We start from the raw sequence: 9,257 nt of genomic DNA, 5'->3' as shown, positions 1-9,257 counted from the left end.
CACTTGAATGTTTAACTACATTAATTGAAGTCTATGTGATGTGACAACTGGGGCCATTGAAGCAAACTTCAGCAAGTTTCATTAGAGCAAGCGAGCGAATCTCTTATATTGTGGGGGAACATATGAGGGTTCACCTCATATGCTGAATTACAACATAACATAGCTTATATAGCCACAGCATTACACTATTTGATATAACATGAAATAATAGATAAAAACATAACACTACAATATAAAATATATATACCTTTATACATTACAACATAACACTACAATGAACAAATCGACTAAAGCTGCAGCAATAACAATATAACATAACGTAATACAGTGTATAATTGATGGCGCACTTCAGAAATACGCACAACCAAACTTCTAAGCGAAGCCAACTGAGCATCACACATGGACAGTTGTGTACAAATGTTATCGGGCTGTATTTACTACTATCTAATATAGACAATATAGCACTGTGAAGCAACATCACGTGACCTGATGATTTCGGCGACTTTTCCTCGACATCCATTTAATCTTGACGATTGTAGCTTTTAGCTCAGTGTTTCATATTTTAATGGATATACCAGAACGAGCCTGATGCGCGCGCAAAGGATGAGTTAGATTTGAGTTACATACCAAACGAGTTTTACGTATGCGAGTAACGTATTTCCCTAGGGATTTCCGAAAGTAGGTGTTGTAGCTGTTGTGTTTTCGTGATTTTATATCATACAAAATTATTTCGATATTTTATTTCAAACTTTTCTTCTCTATTCTCCAACTTTCGACACTTTTTCTGGAAATTGCGACAATTATATTTCGACGTTATACTCGTTTCTCAAAATTTCGACTTTTTGTATCTAAATTTCGACTTTACTTCTCAAGTTTTAGGTTTCTTATCTCAGAATTTCAACTACTTTATCCCAAAAATGTACACTATATGATCCGATATCATGCCACAGATATTTCGACTTATTCATGACATTGCAAAGTTGACATTTTATTTCGAACGTTCGACTATTAAATCTCAAATATAAGGTATTCTGGTCCCTAAGCAGCATTCGCCTCATGTACTTACTTCTTTGACCCAACAAAGCGTTCCTTCTGTCTTCCTTAAAACGACTTGGGAATAAGGTAATACGTTTAACGTTATAATTTCCGCCAGCTGTTCTCCGTCTGAATAAAGTATGGTCGTAATTGAGTTAGTCACTTCACATGAAACCCTCCGGCTGGTGCTAGGGTATAAGTAAGTTAATCATGTCAAAGCATTTTACATCATTAATGTTATCCTCCTGTAAAGTTATTGGTTTCAAGTCATAAAGTTCCTTTGAGGACTATAGAATCTAAATGTACATGTTCTATTCAAGAAACCAACATTCTTGTTACGTGTGCTACAATGTAATCAAAATCCATTGCAGTGAAATGAGACTTTTCATTATTATTCTACTTGCTTCGAAGTCATCGAAAGCATTGCAGTGTATAACCCTACTGTACCCTAAGTTTAGATCTTTCAAGGAAAGCATGTCTTCGTTCCCTTGTTACGATGTAATACAGAAACATCATACGCTTACTGTACACTTAAAGGAATGGTTCAGGTGTCTGACATGTCTATCTTGTATGAAAGAGCTTAAAAAGACAAACAAAACAGTAAAGAAACTACCATGATAGCATGCCCTGTTAAGGAGATATCACATTTTGAAGATTTCAAAATTTCTTTGCAAATGACTGATGTAGAAAGACTAACTGTGAGGGTGTGATGTCACATCCCCACTTCCTTAACATGTGTCAATATATTTCATTAAAAAATAATTACATTTTTCGTCACAAATCTAAAGAAATATAAATCAAACATTCTTCAGATGTTAAATCTCAAATACTTCCCTTGACACATATGAGATCTCCTGACGTATCTTTTGGTTGTAAGTCATAAAATCTTACAAAATATTATAAAAAATAACAAAGACTTTTCAGGACTCAGTGGATATGACGTCACATCTAGTCTGATTTCAGCAGTTTCTACACAATAACTTCAAACTTGAATATCTCCTTAACGGAAAATTATTATAATTATATCCATTATTCTAATTTGAGGAAGTTTGTTTGGAAGGAGATTTGGTTGAAAGTAGCGGAATTTATTTGCAATGAATACACACTGTCCATCCCTATACAAGATAAAGTTAAGCTATTTTCAGAAGTAATTAGTCAGGTGGCCCAGTGGGTAGAGCTGTGGACATTTTGACATCCCTCAGACCAAATTAACATTTGCTACTGTTACACAATAAATAATTCAGACAATGTCTAAAAATACTTCCTGTAATAATACTGCCCTACCTAGGAATCTCATTAACCCTTTCTTAGACGCAGGAATTGGTCAATTCGTCGCAACTTCAGCTCTTAGTGATTTAACTTCTCCTTGACCTTCCAATTGACCCATAAAATATAACACGAGCATCATCGACTTCTCTTTTTGACCAAATTTTCTGTCAGATTAGACCAGTTTGTTACAACTTAAACTTAACAAAAAAAGTGCTCGAATTAAGTTTATGCAGATCCTTATCCCACGAGCTACTATATACAATTATATCATCAAAATACACTTATCAATTTTCAAGGGCATGCAGTTTCACTCCAAAAGGCATCACCTTATACTGCTATTTACCGTCAGAAGTAGCAAATAAGGTTCAAGGTCAGTAGTAGTAATATTATTTAATAAACGTTGGAATGTCGCAGGGGCATTTTCAGGGGCATTTTCACTCCAAAAGGCATCACTTTATACTGGTATGTACTGTCAGAATGGACAATATATCCCACGAGTATTACCGTGGTGGTATTTCATAATAGTATTTCAAAAATCAAATTTAATTTTGTTTTAGGCATTGCCAATTTCTTTTCAATATAAATCATTTACCCTTGGAGGAGGATACGAGTCGGTTGAAGTGACGTCATTTATTTTCCGATAACCGTTACAAAATCTAAAGTGTTGTCATATTTTATCACCAAAATGCACAGGAAAGACCCTTCAAGTATCGTTTGTTTTAATAACATCCTGTTTCCAAGATAAATTCAACTTCTTCACGTAAATTTAGTAGGATTCATTCTGTGCAGATGTTGCTTTATTCTGTGCGGATGTTGCATTGTATAGGTGTCGCGTCATTACCAACCTCAAAATCATGACGGTATCAAATTAGTCTTGGTTGGATTGTCAGAATAGCTATGTGAATATTCATGACTTAACGATATCATTTGTTCCTATAAGGCACGTTCGACAAAGGATTATTATCTACTCAATAGTTTGACATCGTGGTGACATCACGATCATTGTAATTGGCCTCTATTTGTAGCTAACAGGAGTTCGTCCGTGATTTTGTCCCTCTATAAGAATAACTTACAACCAAGTCGATAATGTAGTGATGGAAAGGATCACCTTTCGTTTTATATATTTTATAATATACTAAACGAAGTATAATAACAAATCATCAAAATGTGGTCATTGCACTCGTGTTTATGGTACGACATTATTACGTCAGAGTATAAAGTTACAGGAGTAAATATGAATCGATAAAATTAACAAGACAGCAAATATATCCCTCTCTGTTTTGAAGTATTATGGACGAATAAATGTGAAGTAGATAATGAATACAATGGTCTCTCAATCAAGGGCGTAGGAACCGGGGGGCTGGGGGGGCGCCAGCCCCCCAGTGAAAAATGTGGAGGGGCGGAAGTATCATTCCGCCCCCCCCCCCCCGCTCCGCAAGTCAGAAAACCCCTTTTTCATTTCCAAATGAGAAAAAAAAATCTCATTTGGAGCACCAAATTGCATCTAAGGCCAAGTGAAAATACAAAATTAAGTTTACAAAATGGAGTGGGTGTTGAAGTGTGCTATATTGCACCAAATTGCATCTGAGGCCACCTGGAAATGCAAAAAATTCCAAAGGGGAGGGGGACACCCCCTCCCCTTAGACCCCTCCCCCAGGCCGACCATCAGTCTTCAGCCCCCCACTCAAAAGTACCTTCCTACGCCACTGCTCTCAATTGCGTACCGTACGAGAATACAACAGCTCACTTTGATGCCTTCATTTAGATTCCTCATATGTCACATGTTTGTACGCCAACTTAGTTCTGACCCAACAAGAGGGAGGAGGTAGCAGGTATTATATGGACAAATACATTTGTGGGGGGGGGGGGGGTAGAATAAGAAGAGCAAACATGTTTGGATGACGTTGTCATAACTTAAAAGATTAAATTTTCAAGCGTCAAGCCCCTCCCTACCGTTTCCACATAATTGATAACCCCGTGGTTCACCTGCCCCAAACGCTCGTTAAATACAATACCTTATCGTATGAGCTTATAACCTCCTCAGGTCGTTTGGTTAACGTACCACAATTGATAACCATCACTGAGTGCTTACGAAGCAACCTCTCTCATAGCATAGTATACGATACCTTAAGATTCTCCATGTCATTTGATTACGAAACAATTGATACCCTCAACCACTTGTCCCACCCCCCCCCCCCCCCAACCCCACCCTTCCCTCATACAGTATGGTACATCGTAAGCTTAGAAATTTGCATGAAAGACAGCGCCATGAATACGAGTATAGGAATGACCAAGATCATATGACATTGTATGATTGCACGTTCGAATGAAATATGTATGATAATCAACTAATTATTAATCTGTTAAAACATTGATTTTAGAATCATGATCAACATATTGTAGGATTGAATGCCCTTTACTCAAGCACAAGTGATATCACAATGAACATGCACATTTTGCCAAAGATTGTTTCATGTTTCCATGTGCACAATGACGCAAAAGGAAATCACTGTATGCCCTAGTATATAATATTTACCAGAGCCCTTACTCAACAGGCTGTCTGTGGGTCAAATCCGGCCGGCGAAAGATTTCAATCCGACCAGCGACAGAAACAAAATCGACTCATAAATTACACGAATCGGGTATGCGGGACATTAAGGCGTAAGGTTTGAGTACCGGTTTGTACCATGTACATTAATCAAGCTTTTGGGTACAGTGATATTATTTTTTTGCCCGACCATTTGCTCTAACCACTGCGTTTCTCTGGCAATCATAGAAAACTAATAGAAAACTTCTGATCCGTCACGAGACTGGCTAATATTAGATAATATTAGATATTAGATGGGCTGCGATGTCACATCCTCAAAGGTTGAACGGATATTTTACGGAAAATACTATTATACATGTTGGAAGAGGGGAGGGGGTATGCCCTGAGATTGGTAGAACTTTGAACCCTACATGTATTTTGCTTCCATTTGTATTTGAGAATTGGTTTTTAGAATCTACCAAGTTGCATTCGTATGTGTTTTTCTTCCTCGAGTGTATGTCCACTGTTGGGGTTCCACGGGGACCAGAGGATATACTCCCATTTCTGTTGTTTCGGTCCATACGAGCTATACATGTACTCATTCGGTTGTCTCCTGCATCCATTAAACCAAGACGAATTACCCAAACGTTTTACCTTCCAATTACCTAAATGTGGAAGAATATTACATAAGGTATCGATATTGTGTGGGAACTTGTGTACGATTTCCCCCTCTCGTTTCCACTCGAAGTAACCGTTGTACTTCTCCGGTGAAAGAGAGACATCCCACAGATGTTCAGCGAGGTCCTTAACGAGATCAAAATCGGAGACGTGGATGAATGAATTTGGCGGAGCAAATATCTCCAGATCGGACCTCGGTGGCCCATATACTACCGGTACTACACCATGCTGTACAGCGTACCACCAAAACCTTTCGGTGATATACTCGTAACACTCAGAATTCTCAAACGCCAAAGAGAAATGATATTTTCTGAAAATGTCGGCGCAACGAGATGACCTCATCGGTAAACATCGGAAGCTGCCACATTTGCCGAAGTCGTCGAACGGAAGTAATCTCTGTAACCGTTGCAGCATGGGAAGGCGAGGCCAGTAAATTTGTTGACAATTACTGCTCATCCAGACAGCTTCCTTTGTCTTATTTGCTTTATGATTCACCTCAGAGTGGTCCAGTTTGGTTAATCTTTCGCTGTCGTTGTAGCGACGGAAATACGCGAACGGTAAGTGGATATCCGAGTCGAGCCTATACGTCATCATCTTATGATATTTTAGATCAGAGATCCTCTCGTCTCCATTCCAGTCGACAATTCTCAGTGGCGTTTCTGTACTGTAGAAAAACCACGTCTGTCCATCTTCTGGGTCTTCTTTGATCAAACGGTCTAGTCTCCCTTTAAAAGCTTTTGGCAACATGCCGAAAATGATTGCATCTTTCCCTCTGAATTGAGAGACTGTGGTACCTAATGAAACTTTCAATAAACAGTCATGCTGATGACAACGGTAAAATATTTCCTGGTCTTTTCGCTTACTTTGAGAAAAATATTTGTAAAAATGGGATAAATCCGGCCAGCCTTTCATATCTGTCAGGTTGCCATATATGAGAATTTCTTTGACGCAGCCCTGCACGGACGATGGGGAGGTGTTTTCAAAATGGAAATAGGTGGTTGGATCTGGTAGGAAGGTATACGGATCAATTCCCAGGAATGGCATCTTTTGGTGGGATTGTGTCTCTGACATCTGGTAGTGCAGATTGAAGAGGTATAACATAAATAGGACGAGCGATATGAGGATCACCTTCCAAGATCGATAGCGCATGATCTGAAGAAATGAAAAAAATCAGTAAGTTTTGAGGTAAGGGTGGTGGGGGGGGGGGACCGACGAGGTTTGGGATTTTCACTAGAACAAGAAGAATAAGTTTGCTTTTTAAATGCTACAGTGGCCCACAAAGGACAATGGGAATTTTGACTTCTCATCGGCAAAATTATACGACCATTTCATAAGCCTATCAAGATTTCGAATACATTTCTTCAAAGTTTCGATTTATTATTATTATTAATTTTGTGCCGATATAAATATTGAGATACCACGTCAAAATTGTATTTAAAAATTCATATAGCCTACCATAATTTCGATTAGTTTATCCCACAACTGTTTCCCCTTAAATTAGTGTTTCTCCACACTTTTCAAAGTGGGGCACTGATGCCACTCACCCGGTTACTACAGCTATCATTTTTCCCCTTTCCATTTGTAGCCTTTTCTGTCAAGCGAGACGTTAATCCCTAAGGATCCTTTATATTAATTCAGTTCCACCATGTTTTCAAGGTTGAGTGAAGCTATACAATTAAGCTGTATGCTTGGTTCAAGTGCATTCTAATCTCTACACATTAGACGGACATACGTAAACGGCATGTAACATTTTAATATATCTGTCGCCTCAGAACTACGAAATAATCTAAACCTACACAAGCATGTGAACGTATAGGCTATATAGAAAGCTGACAATAATAGTTTAGCATACAGCATACTGTGCGTTATAACTCATACCAGCGAGTCGTAACTATCGATGTATGTTGCTCCCTTCGAACATAATTAGAACACTGCGGCATATTAACATACACTGCTATCTTCGTTATTAATTTCTTTACCTACCCTTCTCCAAACTCCCTTGCGTAATAACCTATGCCTCATTGTTAAGTTCAGCTCTAGCAAGTAGTCCTGTAGTAAGGCTATTTGGATAATAACGGTGAAGTCTTTTCAGTGTGAAGAAGCACATGGCTGGTCTAATAAACGAAAATGAGAATTCCACATCTTTGCAAACGCTATATAAAAATGATATAAAAACTCGACGACAGTTCAATATTCCAACATGGCGGGTATCTGTCGCTGATTGCAACACCGCAACGTACAGGCATATGTAGGCTTACGTTGCCGTAATTGCTATTATTGTCTACAGGAGGTCGCTCGTTTAGGCGGCAGTACAGCCCTACGTCTATATCAATATCGGTTAATTCTCCTATGCCATGTCTTAGCTTTGTTGTTAAACGCGCTATTGTGGCATATAAAACCAAACAAAGCTTTTGTCGTGTCCTTTGGTATAGGTTTATATGACACTGCGTAGCCTAATAAGTTCGCGGTTCTCTGCACAAGGAAAATACCCTACTCAGTTACACGGCGCTACATATATGGCGTTCATACAAACCTCTGCTTCATACAAGGTTATAATAAAATGGTAACAAGTGGGTTCAAGTGGGCCATCAATATCGTTCGAAAGCTTTTCTCAAAATAACAAAAGTAGGGGCCGGTATATCATACATATCGATGTGAGGAAGTTTAACTTTTCGTTGTACTAGGAAATTGGTTAGCGTCTTGGGATGAGTATGGGCTACATCGATCCTCAGGAATGAGAACGAGAAAGGTAGATATCAGGGGCGTAGCGAAGGGGTTTTTGTTGGGGGGGGGGGGTGTGGAGAATTTGATTTGCCGACGGATCTGGAAGTGGTGACTGAAATGGGGGAGGGGTCTAAGGGGAGGGGTGTCCCCCTCCCCTTTGGCAATTTTTTAGTTTTGAAACGTCCTTAGATGCAATCTGGTGCATATTTTAAGTCAAATTTGATTTGCCGACGGATCTGGAAGTGGTGACTGAAATGGGGGGGGGGTTCTAATGGGAGGGGGTGTCCCCCTCCCCTTTGGCAATTTTTTAGTTTTGAAACGTCCTTAGATGCAATCTGGTGCATATTTTAAGTCAAATTGATTTGCCGACGGATCTGGAAGTGGTGACTGAAATGGGGGAGGGGTCTAAGGGGAGGGGGTGTCCCCCTCCCCTTTTGGAAAATTTTTCGTTTTGAAACGTCCTTAGATGCAATCTGGTGTGTATTTTAAGTCAAATTTGATTTGCCGACGGATCTGGAAGTGGTGACTGAAATGGGGGAGGGGTGTAAGAGGAGGGGGTGTCCCCCTCCCCTTTTGGAAAATTTTTAGTTTTGAAACGTCCTTAGATGCAATCTGGTGCATATTTTAAGTCAAATTTGATTTGCCGACGGATCTGGAAGTGGTGACTGAAATGGGGGAGGGGTCTAAGGGTACGGGGTCTACCCCTCCCCTTTGGAAAATTTTTAGTTTTGAAACGTCCTTAGATGCAATCTGGTGCATATTTTAAGTCAAATTTGGCACGGAAGAAGCTCCCGTTCTCCTTTTCTCTATTCAGCTTTCCTTCTTTCTTCCCCTTCCGCTCTCTTCACCTTTTCTCCTTTTGCCGACAGACCCAAAATTTGCCGACAGCGACCAAATTATTGGGGGGGGTGTGACACCCCCCCACACCCCCCGCTCGCTACGCCCCTGGTAGATATGTGTGTGTGGGGGAGGGCCCGGGTATTGGAGGGATCGATTTTTGGAACATGAGTAACCGGTGATTGCG

At 39.7% G+C, this 9,257-nt stretch overlaps 1 protein-coding gene across 2 annotated transcripts; it reads right to left on the bottom strand.

The window, feature by feature from the left end:
* Nucleotides 1-1,684: 1,684 nt before the first annotated feature.
* Nucleotides 1,685-8,035, bottom strand: LOC139980217 (alpha-(1,3)-fucosyltransferase 7-like). Of its 2 annotated transcripts, none has more exons than XM_071991731.1 (2): nt 7,489-8,035; nt 1,685-6,661 (listed from the first exon to the last, which is right to left on the bottom strand). In XM_071991731.1, the coding sequence occupies exon 2, from the start codon at nt 6,656-6,658 to the stop codon at nt 5,300-5,302; it is 1,359 nt and encodes a 452-aa protein (XP_071847832.1). In that variant the 5' UTR covers nt 6,659-6,661; nt 7,489-8,035; the 3' UTR covers nt 1,685-5,299. The 2 variants fall into 2 exon arrangements, with proteins under 2 accessions (XP_071847832.1, XP_071847823.1); XM_071991722.1 differs by having other exon boundaries at nt 1,688-6,661; nt 7,493-8,034.
* Nucleotides 8,036-9,257: the final 1,222 nt, after the last annotated feature.

Source organism: Apostichopus japonicus, chromosome 2 (assembly GCF_037975245.1).
Source record: "Apostichopus japonicus isolate 1M-3 chromosome 2, ASM3797524v1, whole genome shotgun sequence".
Lineage (NCBI taxonomy): Eukaryota > Metazoa > Echinodermata > Holothuroidea > Aspidochirotida > Stichopodidae > Apostichopus > Apostichopus japonicus.
The sequence above is the reverse complement of the archived record's forward strand: the minus strand, read 5'-3'. Positions and strand labels throughout refer to the sequence as shown.